Source organism: Aptenodytes patagonicus, chromosome 7, assembly GCF_965638725.1.
Source record: "Aptenodytes patagonicus chromosome 7, bAptPat1.pri.cur, whole genome shotgun sequence".
NCBI classification, from domain to species: domain Eukaryota; kingdom Metazoa; phylum Chordata; class Aves; order Sphenisciformes; family Spheniscidae; genus Aptenodytes; species Aptenodytes patagonicus.
In genome coordinates, this window is record NC_134955.1 from 63,344,134 (window position 1) to 63,368,665 (window position 24,532).

The 24,532-nt window shown below is 40.9% G+C and overlaps 1 protein-coding gene across 4 annotated transcripts in view; it reads right to left on the minus strand.

Moving 5' to 3' along the window:
* The window catches only part of AKT1 (AKT serine/threonine kinase 1), a 75,756-nt gene that overhangs the window by 45,432 nt on the left and 5,792 nt on the right, over positions 1–24,532 (minus strand). For all 4 annotated transcript variants that reach the window (XM_076345574.1, XM_076345571.1, XM_076345573.1 and 1 more), the window contains exon 2: positions 23,011–23,187. In XM_076345574.1, coding sequence (XP_076201689.1) covers positions 23,011–23,056 — 46 coding nt within the window. In that variant the 5' untranslated portion in view covers positions 23,057–23,187. The remainder of the gene's footprint in view (positions 1–23,010; positions 23,188–24,532) is intronic.

Below are 24,532 nucleotides of genomic sequence, written 5' to 3' on the forward strand. Positions count from 1 at the left end.
GACATGCTTCTGTCACCTTAAACAGTATTATAAAATTCATTTATTTTTACAAGACACAGTAAAAATATTGCGTCACAATATAATCAAACAGCAAAATTCCTGCTTGATTTCAGTGGTACCACAATTTAGTCTTATAACACTGAAATATATGTATGTACTACTAAAAACACATACATAGAATCATGACTATTATTTTTTGAACTCCAAAGTCATGTATTATAGTAAGCTCATCATACCTCACCCTAACAGCTCTAAGCTCCAGGAGAGATGCATTCCAGTCTGTCACACAAAAATCTGTTTCTTACACAAGGAGGAATGAAATAAAGACCCACATGAATAAAGACTGAATAAAGATTCATCTACCTTGACATTGTTACCATGAATTAATTTTCATGTTGCAACAGCATCTTGGTACATTAAAGCCACTTTTCATTTTTAAAAAAGCATCAAAAATGAAAGGCATATACCACACAAGCAAAAAGCAGATGGGCACAGGAAGATGGGAGCTTGAATTACACTTTCCAGCCTGCAGTGCCCTATCCTGGCCCCGTTGTTTTGGTAAGACATGGCAAAAATTCCAGTCTCCTCTTTTAAAACTGCTCCTATTCCCTAGGGAAAAACAAACATCACCCCCACCACCACCCCCAGCCAGCCCTAAACTCAGACCAGTTTCTGTGGGCATCAAACCTGTGGGGCACTTGCCCCACTGGATTTTCAGAGGTCAGGGACTGCTGCATCAGCCCCACCTTTCCTCCGCACCTCATTTTCCAAGCACAGCACACCACACGACTGCTCCTCGCCACACACATCCCCTCTACCACCTGAATCCTAAAAGCCTCATCCCATGACTGAGCACCGTCCGCTCCCTGTAGTTCATCTTCCCACTATTACTAGCATGTCCCCAAAGGACAGAAGCAAAACAAACACCAAAACACATCCCTTGAACAGCCAGGTTATAGCTACCCTTCAGGTTTGTAGGAGAACTTGCAACAACTACAGCAACCACCCACAAGAGTTCGATTCCCATACTTGAAGTGCGAGAACATCAGAAAGCCATAAATAAAGCTTTAAACTCATGAGGGGGTTTTTTGCTTTGTTTATAATTTTTTTTTTTTTTTAAAAAGGGAGGGCAGAGAGAGAAAGAAAGAGAGAAAAAAAAATAACCTACAGGTCACCTGGGCTAATGTTCCTGAAGCAGGTCATCTGGGGCCATGTTCGTGCCTCAGGGACTTCTGCAAAGGAAGGTACATGTACACGTACAGAAAACGCTGCATGCAAACCCTGTTTTGTCGTCCAATGCTTAGCAGCATTTTCTTCCACTGGTCCCTGATCTGATGCTATCAGCTCAGGCGGCAGCTAGGGGCTCCTCTGCCACCCCAGGGGTCAAGCCAAGCAAGGCCACCCTGAAAACCCTGCTGCTGTTGCCAGCAAGGTGGAAGGGGAGCAGGAGGAGAAAGGGGGAGGACAGAGGCACCTTGTGGAGCGGGACGAGTGTGGTAGAGATGAGCCAAGATGTGGCTACCACAATTCTAGCTGGAGTCTGCTGCATCAGAGAGGAGGATGCTGACAAAGGGACAAGCCGGGGTGTTCCTGGCACTGGGTCTCTGCTGGGCAGAGGGGATGGCGCTGGGCTGCTGAGAGCACAGGCAGGGCAGGGAGAGGTGGCAGCCTGATCCTCACCCCAGGCCACGCCAGCTGTGCCTGTGACCATCACCAGTCCTGGTCCTGGTTCTGGTTCTGTCCCAGCAGCAACGAGGGCAGCTGGAAGGGCAGGTTGTGCCCACCCCATGGGGAGAGTATTGCTCCCCATTCAGGACCTCGTTCTTGAAACATGGCCAAATCCCAGCAAGTTTAAATAGCAAAACTACATCCTTTAAATACACACACATGTACATATGTTAAACAGAGCTAACGCAGAGCCTGGCTGTGAGCACACAACATCGCTGCACTGACCCTGCTCCTTCACAGGCAAGCACAGGCAGAGCCAATGCTCACAGTGAAATCTTCCAAAAGCCAGGCTGGCCACAAAGACTCAGCCCACCCTCTGGTCTGGGGAAGCTATAAAATTTAGATTATTCCCAAATTAATGTTTTTTTGCATCTATTTCCCCCCCTCCCTCCATACCGCAAGAGAACGTCAGGATTACAGTTTTAGTATCAAGCTGAGACACAAAAAAAAGTTTCAAAAAAGCAGTCACTGCACACTTGCAGTGGCTAATCTGCAATTTTCATTTATACATAGTACACTAAATGAATCTTTGTAGTGGGCAGACCTTCTTGCAAATTACGGTTTTCTAAACAAAGCCACACTTGGGTACAGAAATTGGAAGGTACAGGTAACACCCTCTCCTTTAAAAAAAAAAAAAAAAAAAGAGAGAGAACAAAGGACCCACATGAAAATTACCATCCTAATATTATATTTGGTGATAAAATTGCAGTTCGACTGCAATTAACTAAGCACAAGTCCACTACTGAGTCACTGTCATTGGTTTAAGAATATGTTTTCCTACATACTTATCTTCCTCTCACCAGAGAATCCAAATTTTCTAGTTTAATCGTGTTCCCTTTTCCAAAAGAAATGGGAGACTTTTTAAGCAATGAAGACATTTAGTTATTTAATCACAGGGGCAGTACAAGATTAAAACGGATTAGAAAAATTAATCCAAACTAAATGTCTCCATTATGATAAAGTTTCCTGAACCTTAAATCAACAAGTTCCCAATTTCAGGTATAAAAACTGATTGAAACTGCTGTGCTTTGCAAAGCTACTGCTTTCTCCTGCCCCTCCTTACTAAAAATGCGGTCCAAATTGCTATTTCCATAAAGAAATATGTCCGATATTGACAGGAGTTTATGAAAAATTCTTGATGGCCTGCAGGGATTCTTGTACTTAACCCAAAGGTAAAATCTACAGTAATTTATCATACAAAAATCAACTGCTCTGCAGATCAGGGCTCCCATTCCATGCTGCAGTTGGAATTGCTACCAAACAGGGGGGTGGGGGTAATTAGCTAGCTTCATTTGCAGTCCTCAATTCTTTGCACCTAATTCATAACAGCACACAGGATGGCGAGAAAGGTAGTTACGACACTCTATATACTTTGTATTTCACCAGGTATGCTTCCCTGTTTTAATCTTTAAAAAGGAAATTATAAACAACAAGCTGCAAAAAGGTTGATGATAAAACAGTAAAAGACAGACAGGGTGGAGGAAATAAAAATAATAATAAAAAAGATTTTCAGCATTACAAACGTTGATGCCTTTTAAAAAGAAGAGATCCAGCCATATTTCCCCCTTCCTTTGTACTGAAGTTTAATAAACATTTTCTCCAAGTTACCAATTTTGAGAAAATCGCTGGATAAACACTTGTGTTAACCCAGTTACATGGCTCGGTGCCAAATGTAATGCCAAACTTCCCAGTTGCAAAATGAGCTGTTTTTACACACCAAAGTAACCACACAGCAGGCCTGCCGAGCCTGAAGACAGCTGACAGAGATGACTGTTGCTGTCCCCCCATTGCACCGACATCCATCCAAATACCAACATCTGCTGTGCTACAATTTACTTTTTACACAACATTTAGCAAAACAGTGCCTCTGACTGCAACATCATTAAGGAAGTAACAACAAATAAATCGCAAAGTCCCATCAGACAATTGTAAAATTAAAGCATAGTTTGTCTTGCATACACTGAGCTTTAGTTCAGATGTATTGGACTTCAGAAATAATAAGCATTAGAATCTGTTTTCTTTTATTAAACACACAAGACAAAATTCTGCAAAACATGACAAGCGCAATCCATCATTACAGTTAAAATTACAGTTTTGAGGATATTGACTTGACTCAATAGGCAGAGAAGCAGATGCCTGCGAGGCAGCCTGGCCTGCCCGGTATGATCGCAGCAACCCAGACTACTAACAGGATTACACTATGCCTGGAAACGTAAGAAGTGCACTCTCAGTTCAGGGCCGGGTTCTTTTCAAACACCCAGAACGCATATTTGTACTTGTGAAGTAAGGAATTAACATTCCTAAAAACTAAAGCGTCCTTCATTTTAAAAGTGGGACAGAGCATGGGGGCCAAGGCAGTCGGATGCCACCCCACAGAGGTGAGGTGGCAAGGCAGGTTCCGGTAGTGAGTCCTGTTATAAATTCATAGCCTGGGGGTTCAAATGGGGAACTAGGCTCCTAAGTGAAAGCCAGGTTTGGTTAGCGGTTCCACTATACTGCCCAACACACTTCACGTCTCAGAAGTGTCTCAGAAGTCCCTACGTGATCTGGTGTCCTCCAGTTAGTTGTCCTCCACACCTGTGTCACCCAGGGTGCTGCAAGTCAAAACGGGGCAGCAATGCCACCCTGGCACTGCCACGAGGCTCGGGCTTTCATCGGCACACAGGCAAAAGGGAAGGAAGAAAGGAGAATTTTAATCTTTAAAATGGTGACCAGTTTTCAAAAACAATTCCTTCTTCCTCCTGTCCTACAGTAATTCTATGAATGTAAAAAGAGGAAAAAAAAAAAAAATTCCCACTTTCTTTTGAAAAGCAGATACCAAATGAAAAATTTCAACAAGAAACAACTCGAATTCTGTTAGGCATCAACTAAGGTTTTTTCTCCTCAATCTTTCTGTTCCTCATCACCACCTTTAATACCTTAATACAACCTAAAAAATCGCTGAAGTTACAAAAAGTGATTTTTTTTTGGTGGGAACAAACACTTCCCCCTACACCTCCAGACAATGTGTCTGTCAGGAACAACAACATACCCAACACTCAGCTCAAGATACAAGAACTTGGCAGGCTGTATCTCAAAGCAGTTTCACCAAAACAATACAGTTTCCCTCAAATCCCTATCAGCTTAATAGTGGAAGACAATAATATTTCAGATAACATAGGCACCAAACATTTTGGTAAGTTCAGTGGACATTCTTTATCCAATTCACAGATAAAAACAGCCAACATCCACAGCTAGATTAACAAAAGTGCTTAACTAATTTGGTGCTTAATTCAAGCTAAAGTCAGGGGGTTAGGCACTTAAATACTTCTGGGGGTTTGGGCCAGCATTGATTCATGTCAGACTTTATGACAATATATATCTATGTCCATCGTGGGACACAGGAGAAGCCATGCAAAGCACAGCCAATGCGTAGATCCTCTCTCGAGCAGGGATTTAGAGGACAGTCTCCTCTGTGCTAGCTACTACATGTTTGCACAACAGGAGTCAAGGTCCATCGGAAACTTATCTGAAGGGTTGCTCCTGAGCAAACTTTAGGTTCAACCTCAGAGTTCAGAACTGAAACAGTATTTGTTTGTCCATTTATCCCCTGGCACGGTTGGCTTTTTGTCAGACAGATGTATGCCACATGCAAGTCATTTCCCAACCTCTCTGCTCCACCTCCCTCCACGCACTCTGCACACACTCTGACCCCTCAGCAAATGTTATAAGAGAGGAGGAAGTGTTTCTGACAGTTTGCATACTCTTCACAACAATTTTATTGCAGGGTATAAATGTTTTCTCCTGCCCCCCAACCCTACTTGTAAGGAAACAAAGCAAAACAAACAAGAAATCCACCACTTCCCAAACAACTGAATGCCCTAAACCCAGCGGCAGGAAAGGGGAGGGAAGGGGTGGAGAGGAAAGGACAGAGAGGATGGATTACACTGAAGTTATTTTTGTCCTGTTCAAGTGGATGGGCAGAGACAACTAAATATAGAATTTATCAAAGCAGGTGAACAAGGAAGATGACATGAGCTACATGTTTCAAGGAGCAAGCAATAAACGAAGTACACTCCTACCTCTTAGCCCAAAAAGCTCCCCAAAAACACACTTCAATGTGCATGAGCAGGATTTGATTGAACAAATATTCAACTCACCACAGCCTTTCCTTTGGACACGTGACAATGTAAATGTTAAGCAGATAGGTTTCCTGTCTCTTACCTGCTTATACTATATATAAACAAGCACTACGAAGTCCACGTTAAAACGGAAAGAGGTTTGCACTCTTCTGTGGTATCTTTGGACAGAAATTCTTCTGAAGAAAGCATGTTTGCATGTACAGCTGGATAATAAAGCACCGCTTGAAATCAAACGTTAAGGAATGTTATGTTGTCAGTGGCAACACAAAGGATGTGGTTTCTATGAAATTTAACCAGTTATGTCAAGGACAATTGCTTTCCCCTGGTCAGACTGCAGTCCATGACTTGCTCAGAGTAACTGCTACAGTAGTTTGAATTTCACAAGTGAAAATCCATTCATACGTATTTTTAACTCCTTCCAGGATCTGAGTGAGTGTGTGAAATGCATTGGGTGGCTGTTGCCAGAAGCACAGACTCCATTCAGTCACTGTGAGCAGCTCACACCAGCAAACACACGAGCCCTTGGGCTCTCAGACCCTGCAGCCAAGGATGCAAACAATAGCATTTAGCAAGGACATTAGATGCTTTGCTGATATGCAGGCAGTAGCTAGCAAGGAAACATTTAGGGAAAAGACATGGCACCAGTCAAGCCATGACTTCAGTGGAAACTACGCTCACATCAGTGTTGTAACCTACTGCTGAGCTTAAAGAACAGAAAGCTTTTGTGCGGAACATTTCCCTTCTTCCACCTGTGCTCCCGGGTACCACAGTATCCAAGAGCCCCACAGCCTGAGCTGCGTTTGTCCTCACAACATCCCTGTGAAGTAGGGAAGTGCTGTTATCACCATTTTACAGATAGGGAACTGGGGCACAGAGAGACAAAAATAACCTTATCCGAGATGATCATATAGGAGGAAGTTTGTGGCAGAGCAGGGGAGGACTGGCTTCGATTCTCAGTTCCAGGACGGTACTCTAATACACCCGCCATCTCTTCAGCTTCTAGATGCTCTGCCTTCAGTTTGACGGACCTACCTATCTCCCCTGGGCAACAAGGAATGGGGAATGCCTACACCTTTTATTACAGCATTTCCAGCCCAGCAAAAATGGAAGAGGGTATCAGATGCAGGCATTGTTTGCATTCAGGAGTCCAAATCTGAACAAAGAAAACAATTTCCAAAATAGTCAGCACTATCCTGGTATTGTGGGAAAGGGAAGGAAGACATATCAAGTTTTCAAAGTAGAAAAATAAAAAAAAATCCATGGCAGGTCATAAGTACAATTTTAAAAAAATAGTGAAAGTTTTAATAGGAAGCTGGTATTAGACATGTATCCTTCAAGAAGCTCCCTATTCTGGACACTTCAGGTTATAAAGCAGTAAGAAATAAAAAAATCCCTTTGGGACTACAGCTATCTCATTTCAGGCACAGATCTAAATGCAGATCTGATGTAGTTTCATGTGGAGACCCTGACTCCAGGCTTCACACAACAATCTTGTCTCAGATAAAACAAATTCCACAGGCTGGAGACTGCTCAAGGTTTCCCATTTCTGGCTGAGCCAGACTTCAACCCTGCCCTCAAAGGATCTCTTTTCTGAGTGAAATGGCACCTCAGGTCCAAAATTTACTCTGTCCTTTGGGACTCCAGTTGCAGCCATCCAGATCACTAGTTGTGAAACAAGCTTCTACAACTTAAGGGCATTCATAAAGCAGCATTTAATGTCAACTGTTTGAGGTGACTCTTACCCTGGAACAAACAGCAGAGATCCACCACCCTATGGATCACCTGGTTTATCATCTGACTCCAAAAGGTGGCTGCTCATCATAGCCGCCAAAGGATGATGGACTGCTGTTATACCAACACGAACAGGCCTTGATGAAGGGCACGGTCACTATTCCGATTGGGACAAAGGAAGAAATTTGTGGGTTGGTGCTAGCTGAGGGCACCAGATCAGACATACTCAGCTTCCAGGTCACCTCTGCTATCAGTAGACTATCCTGTCAATCTCTGCTGGTAAGCTGGACCTTATGACCGAGGCCTCTACTTTTATAACAGGCTGTTGCTGTAAACTTCAACAACCAGCAACACAATGTGAATCTAAAGCACACCTCTTCTGCCATGGTCAAAGTCTCAAGGAGCTGCAGACAACCGGCTATTGCTGAAGGTGACCATCAAGGCAACTAATTTAGCTTCCATCAGTGACATAAAAATAACTGAAGCCTTGCTTAGAGGACCAGAAAGAACAGAGCTAGCCCCACCACACATCCTGCTACCCCTGTTTCACCCTAGGAGCACACCTCTCCCTCTTCTTTTACACCAGGACTACAAAGGGGTGAAGGAGAAAAGCTTCACCTTAGAAACATTTCTATTTTCTGACAGCAAACCTCACAGCAACAGCCAAACAAACAAACAAAAGAAAGCAAAACTCCCAGCAGCTTCACAGCTATGTAGCAATCTTAGTAAACCAGACATTCTAGTAATTAAAGCAAAAAGCAACTTTTGGTTCCAAAGCACAGTCCCAGAACACTAACAAATAGTAAATTAGCGAGGTTTGTTTATGTTTTGAACCTTTTCCTTGAAAAATCCCAACTTCTGTATTTGAACAGATCAGCCAACACTGATAATAAAAAGGCCTGTTGACAACAGAGGAACTGCTATTTATTTTCTGTTTGACGGCTATCACAAGGAATATTGAAACTAAAACCAAACACCTCTACAAACGGGGTTGTTATTCTCCTTAAAAATCAGGCTGGGCTTTGTATGAGATTCCCAATATCAAACCGGTCAAGAATCACAGAATCACAGAATACTTCGTGTTGAAAGGAGCCATTAGAGGTGATCTGGTTTAATCGTCCACTCGAAGCAGGGCCATTCAAAATGCTACAAAAGAAATCCTAACACTAACGGTACACTTAGGTAATTCAGGAGAATTATAAAAATACAAAGGCAAAAAATAGAATGAATGCAACTTTATCAAACTGCAACTTTCAAATCAAATTCAGGGAACAAAACCTCAAGTCTGCTTGGCCACGTGCCCTCATTTTAATCTCCTTGCCTCCAGTAACTGGTTTGAGGATTGTAAGAGTCAGCAGAAAGAGGAATATCAATAAATATTCTCTGTGTGTACTGGGCATAAAAAGGAGAAGTGAATTCTGTGTTCCTCCATGTTTTATTTCACCACATGAATCATGAGAGAAATAGCACAGGATTGTACATGGTCAAAAAGGTATGCATGGCTTCTGAAGCGTGAACATGTATCTACAACCACACATCCTGTTGTGTGTCATTCCACTTCTAAAATGGTGCCTGAAAAGAGCAAAGTCTCCAGAAACATGAGGTTTTGCCATAAGCACACCCAGTGTAGTCGCAGGAGTGAGTAAACCTCTCCAAGACACCAACAAGAACTGTTGTGAAGTAGCCCGTTCCCTAGCAGACAAGAGCTGCTACTGAGAAGAAAGCTTTCCTCTGGCTGTAGGGAGGAAGATTCCCTAAAGTGGGAAGAAAACTTCATATATACTGATTTTTGCACATTCCTGCCAGTAACCTGTTAGTCAGAAGATTAACACAAAAAACCCCAAACCAAACAAAAACAACACACAAAAAAGCTCCTTAAAAATGCACAAAACTAGTAACAGTAAATCTGATCTTATTTTTTCCTATTTTAGATACAGCTTTCTATACCATAATGATTTGTATTACTGCAGTACACTGCAACTTCAGATACACATCTGGAGCTGAGCCACTGGCTGTACAAATAAAACAATGAGACAGTCCCTCTTCTGCAGAGTTTACTGTCATAAGACAGGGTCAACAGAAGGCCAGACACACACACACACCCCCCAAAAAAAGGGGACCAATACTGGGCATCACAGTGAACGGCAGTCTCAGTACACATGCACTGCAAGTTTGTCAAGGCCTTTTATAAGCAACAGAAGGATCGAGAGCTTTTAAAGAGGATAATAAAGCAGTACCGCAGCTGTTTACAGGGACCATTTCCCAAGTGTGAAAGGGTAGCACAAGAGAAAGCACAGAAGTGGTTGCTTGCCCCCACGTTGTAGTCTCAGTATAGAGACATGCTAGGCTAACTGGAGGCAGAAGTTAACATCTTAATAGCAAATTAGAGATGGTAAAAATAGGTATGAAAAGCAAAAGCAGCTGGTTTTGCAGCTCAATGCAACAGAGGAACTAGTAGATAGGAACAAAGCAGCAGCCCAAAAAACGAGCTCTACCCTGTTCAAAGCAGCACTCTGAGGGGGACAAGGTTACAGGCCAAGCATACAAAGATGCAAGATGATGCAAACCTTAGAAAAGTATATTCCCCCCCTCCATGTTTTGCTTTTGTTTTCCATTTTCATGGATAACAGTATACTCCCAATAACTACAGCAACTTTGAAAACATCAACTTCTTTGAAGATCAAAAAATACAGTCTCTGCAGACGGTATGGTTATAGTTGCTGTAGAGCCGAGAGAAGTCCCTATTCCGGAAAGAAATTTGGCCACCTGCTGCTCTAAGCAGAGAAGGCAGTATACATGTAAAATCATGCTTCTCTCCAAAATTACAACTGGTATTACCCAGGAAGACAGACTAGACTGGGAACAAATGCATTAACCCCAAATAGCACAGTTACGTTGAACTGAATTGTATATGGCTGGCTAGTAGTCTTCACTCAGTTGTCACAGGTTTGCTCATCTTAAAATCATTTTATATTATTCCCAATGAACAAGCTACTACAGCCACTTTAGATCTCTGGCTTCCTTCCAAGTCAGGGGGTAGATATCAGTAAGGCTAGGACATCTCAAAACCTCAGGCATTAAAAAAAAAGTTATAGCAGTTACAGAAGGATGAAACACCTACAGTACAAAAGGTTCCTATTGCAGCAAGAACAGCACATTCCAACCCAATAAAAGCAATCACCAAGTCTAATCCTAGAGCTTACTCGGGACTAGATCAGTCTATGCCAACAACAAGGTGTAAGTTTTAAGCAACTGCTCTTAATTCAGCTGAGCCACCACGGCTAAAGAGAAGAAGCTGCTCCATTGCACCTGTCTTTAACAGGGCTGTCCACTATGTTCAGAACGTAAAGCCAGGATTTGGCTGCTACATCTTTGCAACCCCACTGCATAAAGGAGGAGAACTAACCCAGCTTGTAAAGCCAACAGTCCGGAGGAAAAATGCCCCGTTTTACCTGAACATGCTGAATCTGGCAAGAGCTGATGGTCAGGGAACACACAGAACCCTTTAAAAACACACAACGTCGTTTATTACACTGGGACAGTACTTCGTGTTGCACAATCCAAGCTTTTGTTCCACGCAAGAAAATGTTTTCTAAATATTTTGTCACCATGACAGTCTAGCCTTGGACTCAAATTCTACCCTTGGTTACTCCAGAAAACCCCTGTGAAGTCAACTGTGTTGTTGCACAGCTTGTTGCCGTGTCCAGGCCACCTGGAAGGCTCACCTGGCAGTGCAGCTACCAGCATCCTCTCGGCCCTCTGTGCTCTTGCAGGGCTCTCTCATCCCAAGCTATTTTGCCTACCCACAAACTAAAACATTCAACATAAGATCCGTGTCAAGAAACAACATCATACGTAAAAGGAAGACAGTTTTGCAACTAAGAAATACTAAACATCTCCCCGACAGGTTCAGCTTTATCTGAGGAATACAGGCAAAACAAAAACTATTCCCAAGATAGCAGAATGAAATATTTTAAACACACAGAAAAAAAGAGACATAGAAAAACATCCCGGCTGTGAGGGCCCTGTTCCAAGTAAAAACATTTCTTTCAGGGACATTAATTTGGCAAACTAAATCTGAGCAGATACATCCTAAGTCCACAGCACAGCCCTGAAAAGAGCAGCGGAGCATTTCTGTATGACTCAGCAAGCCCAACGAAGACTTCTGCAGAACAAGATCAACAGGGTGTTTATATACGGCCAGCAGCATCATGTGAATGGGCGGTTTAGTTTGTGACATGAATGTTTGCATTGTCATTTAAAAAAAAACAAAAAACAAAAAAACCCAGAAAACACCCTCTATTCCACACTTACAAGTTTCCAACGTTAAAAACGTAGCAGGGGAAGGAAGTACTCCAGCAGCCAAAATTTACAAATTCTTACCATAACTTTGGCGCAGTAAACTTCTCCAGTGCCACAAAGGCGTATTCTTCAGGGGGCTTGGTTGCCTTTTTTTTTTCTCAGAAGGACTAATCCACATGTGAAGGCTATTAAAGAACACACATATGTGTTCTTTGTGCCAACAGAAGCATAAACATGCACACTTTTTGTGTGTGTGTGTTTTCAAAGTTTTATCTGAATTTCCTTACACAGAAGGATACCTCGGAACAGCCTGGAGGCAGGTATTTCTGCTTTCTCTCTTTTTACTAGTGAAGCTCTGAAAGCTTTTTCCTTTCCTTGCCATAAAATGGCAATGGTATTTTATTTTAATTCATTCAAATTGGTGACAGAGATTCATCCTCATTAGTTACATTCAGCAGCCAGGTTTCAAGAATTTAACAAAAAAATGAAGATTTTAATACGGAGGGGTTTTCTTTTCGTTGGTTGGTTGTTTTTTTTACTAGAATGGAAACAGAAACCTTTTAATTGTTTGAGAGGCACCTTACTAGAACCTCAAAGAAAATGCTAATACTCTAAGTTACACTTGGCATTTCTGCACTGCAAAAACAAATCCAAGCTCTGAAAGTCAGCACTTTTTCCTCTTATTATCTGATGCTATATAAAAGCCCTAACATAGATTTGAAAGAAATACAACAGAAAATCCTGCCTGATCTAAATACATAGAGCTAAATTTATCTTTCAGTTTTCAAAACACTGCTTAGAGATTGGGCATTTAGAGTTCTATTCACTGGCTAGAAAAAAGCCAAATGGTACATTTTAAAAAACTGACTTTGAAATATTGTTATGAGAACAGGGACAAGCTATGTAAACCCTAAAGTTCTGTGGGTCTTTGTATTCACGATTATTGTCGCAAACTAAAAGGCTCATATTCCCTACTAAGCAAACATTTACAATTAAATCCATTCTGCACAAGGCATTTGCATTTTGAGATAGAACAGTCAGTCGTTCAGCTGCTGTGATTTAGATGGATTGGTTCATTATTGCTGCAGTTCGTTTTCAGCTACACTGTGTAACAAAGGGGTGCCAATGTAGTCTTGAATGGCTTTAAAGCTAAGTATGCTGGTATTCTTCCATGATGATGTAATTTAGCTATCTCCCCATCTCGTGGATCAAGATACCTTGACTTTACAGGCTAAACTTCAGCAAAAACGACAGAAACAAGCTGTCACAATAGTGTTCAATAGGCAGTATCTCTGCAAGTCAGCTGAAGGCTGTTGCTGGCAAGTTTGCACTGATTTTCCATGTATGAAAAAGTAATTTTTTCCCTAAGTCTTATTTAGAATAAATACTCTTCCTATCATGCAAGTAACAAGGCAACTTCGACTTCGACACCAGGAGATATATCAGTTATACACCTTCAAATGTTCATGCTATAGTAAACATGTATCTGTGCCAGAAAAGAAGACCTAGAACTACAGTGATCTCTGATGCAAAGAAAATTTCAAGTTGAAAAAGACAACTACTATCCTACTCCTTCACTGTCTGAAACATATCACCAAAGGCAGTATTAAAGCAGCGAAACCATTTTTCTATTAACAACCACGTAAAAAGGCAAGATTTCTTTCTAAAAAAGATTACTGAAGAAAAAGCCATGATGATTAGCAGCGTTTAACCTCCCAATCTAAAGCACAGTCTTCTCAAGACACTGCCAGAGCAACACAAAGAACACTTAATCAGAGTGACTTGATTACTTCATGTATAGTGGCAAAGGATTCATATCCTATGTCCAGAAATCAATTTCCACCTATAAAACTACTTCCAAGCCCCACAACCAGCACTGTCACCACAGATAATCACAACTGGATTCTAGCCTGCTCCATGCCTAAACCTAAAACTATACAACTACGTGTTTAAGTCAAGTCTTGAATTAAGAAAAAAATGCCTTTGTTTTTCTTGGTGTTCTCAAAGTTTCATTTCTCCTTAATGAGGACAGGAGGGGAAAGAGACTGCATAATCAAAAGTTAAAAATTAAAAAAAAAAAAACAAACCAACCAAAACAAACCCCCCAAAAATCTGCATTACAGAGAAAACACTTTCATTTAGTTAACTGACTGCTATTTATAGAAGGTTTACAGACCACAGGCAGGCACAGGGACATGCATGACCCACAAAAAAACCCCAATCCAGGCAATCCATGCCTGGAAGTCCTTGAAAAGCAAGTAGCAAATACAAGGTAGTATTCCTACTTTGCAGGGATGAAGAGGCCTGACAATGGATTTTTAACTGCTTAGAAGTTACACCCTTGAAGAAAACTGTTTACTGACACTTCAACTGTGAAGCTCCAACCCAGACATAATGGCAAGAATATATAAAATAGTGTGCATCCTTGCATTTCAGGGCATAAACCCTACTGTGTGTATTTTCCACACCGATAAAACTACATCATTCCAAACAAGGCAGCATTAATTTGGCAGATGAACTATGGCATGTACAAAGACTCATATGGAAACACATGGCAAAAATTTTAAATAAGTATTTTTTCTCTTAAATCTTGAGATTTAGTTTAACTGGAGTTTGATGGATAAAAAACCAGTTCAAATATAGTTTCATTTGTATGTTTCTATTAGCTATTAGACCAGTCAAGCCTCTTGCAGCAAATGCAAAATTTATTCTTTCACATCGCTTGCTGTCTGAAGTGTAATCAGGGTACATTTCTTGATCCCCAGATCCTTTGACAGAATTGCAGAAATAGCAGGGTACACTGCTAAGGCTGCATGTTCAGAAAAATAAAAACACATTATAAATTATTTTAAATCGCATACTTTTTGACACTTTTACTAAAAGTAATTAAACAGCCCTTTTTCTTCTCCTTAGTCTAAACTGTGAAGAAGGCACTCAGGTTATGTTTTCCAGTTTTTCCTCTACATCATGAGGATTAGCAAGCTCCTCTGCTTCAGAAAAAAAAGGGATGAAACCTTCAAAATCTTGCAACTTCTACAGGTGAGAACTGACCTATAAAGCCACAACAAACATCAGGGCTGCACTTAAAATTTGAGAATTAGCATCAATTGCTGTAAGCAGCCCTGACCCCCATCAGCACCCGAAGTCCACTAAAATAACATCAGCGTCAACTTCATGAGTTAGACTTTCCTATCAGCATAATGATGCTTGTCTTAAAAGACCTCTCCTATGAAGAAAGGCTGAGAGATCTGGGGTTGTTCAGCCTGGAGAAGAGAAGGCTCCAGGCAGGCCTTATTGCGGCCTTTCAACATATAAAGGGGGCTTATAAAAAAGACTCAGAGGCTTTTTACCAGGGCCTGTAGTGATAGGACAAGGGGTAATGGTTTTAAACTAGAAGAGGGTAGATTTTGATTACATATAAGGAAGGAATCCTTTACTGTGAGGGTGGTGAAACACTGGAAGAGGTTGCCCAGAAAAGCTGTGGATGCCCCATCATTGGAAGTGTTCAAGGTCAGGCTGGATGGGGCTTTGAGCAACCTGATCTAGTGGAGGATGTCCCTGCTCATTGCAGGGGGGTTGGAACTAGATGATCCTCAAGGTTGCTTCCAGGCCAAACCATTCTGGAGCTCCCTCGCAAAACAGCTCTCTCTCATGAAGGCGATGGTTCACGACCAACACAAAACTCACATTCCCTAGCATGCATGTTCTGTGGTCCTCATTAAGAGTACATTAGTAAAGCACAAGCAGAAGAAACTGATTTGTTAGCCCTGTAAATGGTTCAGATGCTGCACTCGGTCTCAATATTAACACAAAATACCACTACAGTCATGCACAGAACCACTGACTCCAAGGTGTATTTCTACATGCAGTTCACCAAAGGCCTGGGCTTTGGACAGCACTTCAAAACACGCTCTCCCAACTTACCCAAGAGACTCAGGAAAACAGTAACTGACTTGCCCGCAGTCTGTGATGATTGTTTACCTCTGCTGTCCTCACATATGACCATGCACTTTTGCATAAATTGACAAATTTCACAATATTGTTTGACCAGCTATCTTTTTCACATTTTTGGCTCAATTTGAAGAGGTGGGAGAATAATCCCAGAGTTCCATAACATGTTTTCCAACTGCACTCAAAGTCGGTCTTCATTATTTCCCCCTTTCAGTTGCAGTAAATATTTCTCACAGAAGCACACTACTTCACACCTAATATGGTGCTATTCTTTCTCCATTCTTTTTCTTCCTCTTTCCTCATATAGTTTCCTGGTTTTTGTTCCCCCTTTAAGAGGCACATTGTACCTGCAACATAATACATCTGAAAATAATAATCCCGCCTCTGTCTTCCCCCCATGAGAGATGACTTTTTAAGTAAGATTTAACTCATTTTTTTTTCTTAGTAAATCAGTTACTTCAATATGTAAAAGGGAAAAAACCACAAGGCTGACAGTTATTTTTTTTACAATGCCCTGTCTTTTAAAATGCATTCAAATTAAATGTTCAAATGTTAAGTAAACCCCTCTTTCCAACACATATTAAGGTTTGTTTCCTGAATGAGTCTGAGATCAACAACTACCCCACTTTTTAAGAGAATTTGCCAGTAACATAAACCGTGGCTAAAAGGACAAACACTACATGTCACCATGTACTGCTCTAAGAGCATCAAAGTCCTCACCAGCTTCTTCAGATGGTAAAGTCCAGGGCTAAGAGTGCTAACACAGAGCAAGTTTAGGCAGGGGAAGCCACGGGCACAGGCAAGGAGTGCAACTGATGGTGCTTAGGCAGGGGGAGCACCAGCAGGGAATTTTGGAAGGGAAGGAACCTTTTGGCATCCACACAGGGGCTGCAGGGGAAGACATTTTCAAGTGAGGACAAGGCGCCAAATTTAAAATGCATGGCACAGCACCTTGCCTAAAACTACTCCTGCAAGAACAACGAGCAAGCTTTACTCTCTTGCTCTCTCTTTACCTCAAAATAGCATACTCACTTAGTACTTCTTTCTTCCTAAATCCAAACCTGATGACTTCTCAATATGCCTACTGAGAGAAAAAAAGAACAGAAAACCACACGTGGACAACTTTTTTTTTTCTTTTTTTTTTGCACAGGCCTACCTTTTCCTTCTCGAAAATGAAGGAACCATGAAAGAGCGGATCAAAGCCAATGCAGGCAGTTTCTGCATGATCCACTGTATCAAGCATTCCCAGGCTCGCTTTAACAGGGCTTGCAACGTCCTAGATCCCTCATCCTCCAATCTCTTTTAACAACAAGTAACAATAATTTATGATGCTACCCCACTTTTAGAGATAAAATTGAGACCTAGTTTGTTTCGCTTCTGATGTACAATAAAACAGAATATGAAAGTAAACTTTCAGGACTGACATAAATAATGTGGGCATCTACATCTGAGCTCTTCCTCTTTGCCATTCAAAGTGAGAGTGCGTTTGGTGTCACCCGCATGTAAGTTCCAGTCAGTTTACATACACAGAGAAAAACATCTAACCTAGCATGACTTCTCTAAAGAACTGAAAGTATTTTGCAAAAAAGGTGGGGAAAATGTTGGAATAAAGATTTTTTGGGAATAATTTTTACTGAAAAAAGAAACTTTTGGACTTCACCCTTCAAAAATGTGAAGCTGTGGCTTAAAGAACAGGTTTTCCTAGATGAAAAAATGTTCTGGAAGAAAGGCTTTTCTAAAAGGACACTGGAAAGTAACAAAGATGGTCAAAAACTTAAGTAGTCTGCTCAGTGGAAGGAAGATGAGCAATCTCTAGGCTACGCTAGCTCTTTCAAAGATGTGGTACAGTATAGTTACACTGTACTAGGTAATTCTCAGCATCTGACTTCCCTGTCATCCAAAGCAGACTTTTTACAGTACACTGGATCCAGCCTGTTTCCTATGATGTCTCCACAAATAATTCCATCAGATGAGATTTACCCTCCAAAAGTCTAGCTGACTAGCCATTATCAGCTCATATTTCTCCAGATGTTTTGTGATCTCATCCTTTCTTAATGTCTCTAGCATCTTGCCTACCACCAAAGTCAGATTTATTGGTCGACGATTTCCTGGTTCCTCCCCAATCCCCTTTTCCCAGAACAGGACAAGCAAAATGAAAGCAACCAAGAGCTAGCATTGCAAAACTATTGCCCCTTGTGTTGAAAAAGAGACACACAAGAAAAACCACAAACTGACAGCAGCTTGTCTTTTGTTTCCAATAAGAAGAGCAACAGATTTCCCTATAAACCCAACCCTTCAGCTCTGGAAGTAGCATCGGCTTCTTTCCCTCTGTTACAAACTTCCCCCCTCTGTTCTTTGTTCAGCCCCTATCTTGTTTCTTACCTTTCCTCTTCCCCCCAGTTTTTCCTCTGAAGTAGCTGTGCCCTCTATAGCTGGCATCTTCACAGTTCACATGTGTCTTAGAATCCTTTGCATCAAGTACCACAGCCACTCCTTTGAAATACCATGGAAGCCAGACGATCCTTGAACTAATCTGAACCTCAAAGATTCTGGCTACACAGGTCATCAAGGAAGTGCACCGCTACATCCCAGGGACAGACAGAAGCAAAGGTAAAAAACACCCCAAAATAAACACGCACACACACACAAAAAGAGGTAGGGAACATGGTGAGAACAGAAAAGCGAAAAGAAAGAAGACGTGAAGAAAAACAGCAACACAAGGGACCCACTGGCTTAAAAAAAAAAGTTAACTTCTGATCATACCTCGTAAGATCCTGTTTTGATTCATACTAACAGAATACTGAAAGTATGAACCTGTGCTCCAAGTAACAAAGCTAAAGTTCACCATCTGCGCTATTCTGCTAGAGAAAGTTCAGAGCAACAATCAGCATTTAATTCCTGGCTTGCATTTTACATATGGATCCTGCATTCATTTTATGCAATGAAGCTATACGAAGACAAATGGTTATTTATTACGACGTCTGTATCATTCCATTGCATTACAGAAATAATTCTTTAACCAAAAAAAATTAATAGTATTTCCATAGTTGGAATAAGTATCTTTTGTATAATTTCTCATTTAAGGACCTCTAGTAATTTTGATCAGCTTGGAAGCCAGACTCCCACCCAGTCAAATAGTTTTACCTGCCTAAAGTCCACACAAATTGACATTTGGAGGACATGTTCTGGTTTTTACGGTTAAAATCATTGTGCGGTATTTATATACTATTTAAAAAAAAAAAGAAAAAAGTAGCTCCACATTTGCTGCTAAATATTAATGGCTGAATACACAGGTCTCTCCTGCTGCTTATAATTGCTTCAGAGTTCTCAGAGTGAGAAATCGAGATTTCTATTTCCTTTTTTAAATGTCAGCGTACATTTTTCCCTCCCCCTCATTCCCTGCCTCCAAAAGACTCCTTTTTCCATACGAGTTTATGCCCTAATAAGAAAACCGGACATAGTACGGAAGACAGAGATGACAGAGTATCAAAACGCACAATCCCCCTCTTTGTTAGCCTTGCAGAAAGACCTTAAAGAAAAAAAAAACACAAACAGGATGAAGACTGAAGACAATAGAAGGACCTTTATAAACAGAGCAGAAAGATGCAAGAAATCCAATGAGATCTTTGAAATGGATCAGTAAAGTAAATAAAATACATTCGGGCATACCTCTTTTAACCAAGAAGTTACACAACACACGACCAAAGTTAAGGACACTCATGACATACGTTCAGAAAACCTGTAGTCTCAGAACTCAACAAGCAGCAATCTGGGCAGATAATTTTCTCTTTCCCCCTCATATTCAATGACAATTACAGCACCTCCGCATCAACCCATTTCCCCCATCCTTTCCCACTAAACAACCTTCAACATAACACAACCAGGGACTACATATTCTGGACATACACATATAATACACCAACCCCAAGTCTGAGTTTCTTCACGTTTTCTATGTGTGTGCTGGAACACTGCAGCCACACAGTTATGCAAAGAGTGGTTAGTATTATAACTACTGTTTCTCCCTTCACACAAAAGTCTATCGCCTCATTGTGATTAGAGTAACAGCACCAAGTGCTGCCAACGGGGAAAAGGGGGGGGAAGAAAGTTCATTCATGAATTCTTCTATTTCTGCCTGGTTGAGGTTAGGCATGTCATGGAGATGACTCTGGCCCCTGCGCAAACAAACATCTGCACTACTGGAAGTAGAGCTTCCTTTAAGCAACTGATTTACTGAACTGCCAAGAGCTCTCGGCCAGGCAGCAATGTTTAATTTCATTTCTCCATTTGTATTTTTAATCTTGGAAACAAAAACAGAAATGTAAAGCATGCTGACAGAAGAAAACAACCCCACAATTCTAGAAAGCCCTGCTATTTCCCTGCCAGGCCAAAACACCTGCTCTTGCTAATGATGGCTTTATGCTTATATACACCTGCCATCCAGAAGGACTCCAGAGCACTTTGCAGCCTGATTTATACATACACAAATCATTAAAACCACCAATATTAAGCCACTGCTGGGGTGAGATGTTGCAACTGTTTAACTGCACACAGCCACGCTCTTCAACTGCTCAGGACGTAAACTAAGAGACACCATATCCAACCAAAGCTATGGGGGAACGTTAGGTAGAGAGAACATCATTGCCCAATCTGGATTTCAGCCAGCCACTACCTAAAATATTTGCATGCAGAAAGCCCTAGGATCTTTAAAGAACACACGCAGTGCAACCTTCGGTTTTATAAATGATCCAAAAGACAAACAATATACATTTCCTACATCTAAAATCCTCCTTTAGCAGTCCCTCCCTGCAGTAATTACTGTTTATGCCTTAACTTCAGAAGCTCACAGTATCAGACATCAGTTTTGGAAACATCCTGTGGCTGAAGCCCTTGATCTTGCAGAGCCAGCAAACCAATAGGGTCTGGCAATAAATGTAGACGATTTTAAAAAAAAAAAAAAAATCCTTTACAACACACACACAAGTGGATCAGTTCCCCCCACACGCACCCCCAGCCAAAAGAACTGAATTTGTCAACTGATCCCAAAACAGCTACAAAAACCAAGAGAGTAACGGAGCTGACACACTGGCAGGCTGAGGACAAGAGATAGCACTGCTTTCTAAAACCCTCCTTGCATGGACACCACCAAATTAACAGTTGCAAAATCAATGAAGTGGAATGAAATCGGTGTCACTGCACATACCGAGAAGGCAAAAAGGTATTGGGGAACAGGTTAAAAAGATTAGGAAACCTGGCATCCAAAAACCACCAAGATACGTTTAGCAGTTTGGGCACAAAACTGCAGTCTCAAAGCTGCAGAACATGCAGAGTAACATTTTGGAAATGGAAATGTGTTCAGCAGATAATCTCATCATAGTAGTATCAGCAAACCATCAGAGATAATAATCTGTTTCTCTAAGGTCATTTAAAAAAAAAAAAAAAATCGGATCAGGAGATCAAGGGCATCTTTTACTAAGACCTCCTCCAGAGGTCTCCTTACTTGAAAGTAGCTTTGTCATAATCCCAGAAACAATGAAAATTCAACTCTCAGGAGTAAATACAGACAAGCTTGAAATACAATATGACTGTTTTAAAGTTTCAGACACACCTGCCTCTGAATCATCCTGACAATACAATTCCATTTTCATACTTTTTAAAATAAATGTTTCACCCCCAGATTTTTGTACAGTGCTCCTCAAAACAACAACATAATTTTTTTTAAAGTTACAGGTAAGTGCAGAAAGAATTGTAACAATAGACAGTTAAAAAAACCCCTCAGCCTAAAAACATAATTTAAAACTAAAACCGTATGTCTGATTTGAAGAGTTTCTAGATTCATAAATGGGAATGGGAAGCATAATTCTGTGTTTCTTTCTCCTGTTTTATCCAAACACAGCATAATTCTCAAACACTTCATCAGAACAAGGTAGCCTGGGTTCACCAGAATTATCGAATTAGTTATTTAAGATAATGAGTGGAAAGGCATTTCTAACTGAAATAAACCAGAACAAAAAAAAGGGAAAAAACTATTATCAAAACATTTTTACATCAAGACAATTTGCTAAACTAAGCTGCATATCCAGCTGTTCGAAATATATGTTTCCACCCTTTTAAAACACGGATTATCAACGCGTTTTCTAAATTCTTAGAAATTTCTTATTGTTGCAGAAGAACCATCAGCCTTTATCAAGGTTACGATAACGTATTTTCATTTTCTTCCAGAAATAATTATGCTACACCTTTGCACCTTCAGGCAAGTTGTTGCAAACCCTCTAGAAAAATCCTGAGTCTGCAGAACCATGCGAGCTTCCCTACTGCTGGAGCATACAGATTCTGTTTTTGGTCCAAAAAAATGACGATATTATGGAAAGTACCTAACACCACTCTCTCCTTTCCAAGAAACAATAGTAGAATACAAAGAAACAGGTAAGTCAAGTACTTTATAGGAACAATGCTACAGTACTTGAAAACAAACACCCCCCTACCCCCCCCCCCCCCCCCCCAAAGAACAAACTCACTGTTTTGGGAATAAAACATTTAAGAATGCAAAAAGCGTAACGGTACACATGACTATGTTATTTCAGTTTTGCCACCCCGTCAAGAATAAAGACTTTTTATAAAAGATCAAATGCCATTAGTGGTACAACAGAAATGCACAGAGTGCACAAACTCAAGGCTATTCTTCCCATCTAGGACACTGGTACCAAGAGCAGTTAAGACAGAAACAAAACAGCACATTCTCTAGCAAGTCTCTGCGAGAGCACAGCACTGCTCACAAAATACAGGCGTATTTTTCACCGTTCAAATGAAGATTCACCTCAAGACAATTCTACCTTCTAACACAAAAAGAAAAGCTACAGACCTATATATAAAACAAAATGATTTGCTGCAGTTTAACCTTTAACACTCTAAAGTGGCATCTCCTTCAGTTGCTATCTTTATCATCATTATCGAAGCAGTTGACGCAGTTTTTGGTGAACACGCACACACGCACACCCAAAGAAAATCCCTTATATGTGCGTTTTCTCAAACTTGAGAGAAAGTCACGCACGTTCCTTATATGCTATTTCCCATTAGGGTGAAGAGGAAAATAATGGACTATTTGAAGACACGCTGCTAAAGGACAGATCACCGCGTGAGAGAAAACCAATCTACTGTCCTGGAGGGAAGAGACACTTACCTCGTTTGTGAAGCCATCCTTCCTTCACTATTGCTACTTCATTCATAATGGCAGGAATGTCTCTTGAAAAACCAGTTTATGCCAAAAGATCACTCTGTTGAAATTCCTGAACTCCCGCAGAAGGCTCCACAAAAGGGATGGGGGTATTTTTTCCGTTTTTCTCCTTCTCAGCTATTTCTAAAAGGATCAAAAGAAGAGTGCACCATCATTTTGAAGCATGTCACATATGTACAGTAAGGGATACAACAGGGAGTAGATTTTATTGCTGCATTGTTGATTTGGTTTTTTTTTAATTATTATTACAAATCCTAAATGAGGACTTTGCTCTTCACAAGGATTTTTATATCTTAGAGGGTGGAGGTGCCAAAATACATGCTTCCTAAAGTCCTGCTTCTTCACTGAGCAGATTGAGCGTGGGCAGACTTCACGTTACCAGACACTGTCTGGATTAGAGGTGGATGCAAGACCTTGCCCAGTAGACCTCCATACCTCCAACAACACCTCACTCTCCACAACAATAAAAATTCTGAGTTTTCACAAAGTCTAGGTTTAAATATTTCCTGGTAAGAAGACTTCCAGAACGTCTTCTGGAAGGTTTCTTTACAGCCCGATATATAGCAGTCTATCAAGTAACACACAGTGCATCTTAGAGAGATACACCTAACAGCAAAAATTCCTAATACTCTCCTTCAAATTTGCATAGCTTCAGCGCCACCCTGTTAATCCCATTCAGATCTCCTCAACTCCCCCAAAAAGTGTCTTCTCTATCTTTGATATTTATAACTCCTACCTCTCCTAGAGGTAGACAAAGAATCTCAGATAAGCTCACATACCTTTCTGCTATCCTGTAGCAGCCCTTATAGCACCCTGACCAATTATATTGCTCTTCCCTGAACGCACCGCAGTTTGCTGCTGTCTTTCTCGCAATGAATTACGCCTAAGCACAACTTAGGATTTCTACCCCTCTGCTTTATGAGATGAAGTCCCTATCTAAATAGCTCAAAATTGCCGTATCGTATTGAAAATGCCTAGCTCATGGCTGACTACCACAGAAACGTTCTTCGCATTTCTCTCCCTCAATGAAAATAATCTCTTCCCAAATGCATTAGCTTTTATTATTTTTCTAAATTGAATCCGATTATTTTTCTGCTTGCGGTACAAATGTTCTGTTTGTTTTTCTTTAATGACTTCTGTGCTCTCCGAAGTGTCCATACCACCATTCAATTTGGTATTACTTGGGTGATCAAAATATGTAATTGGTGACAAATTCCCAGCAATAACCAAGAAGTTTAATAAAACAGAACCCAGCAGCATTTGTAACTCACCGCCAAAGACCTGGCTTTTACTGGAGTCTCTCTCCAACCACAGAGACATCACATTCCCACCTAACAAATATATACGGTCTCTGCATGCATTTGGCACATGTGCATCAATTATCTGTGAGCATGCAGGTGATAGCCATCCATCAGAAACTAGATTAAAAAGCAACTAATTCCCCATAACTCACTAAGACACAACCCTG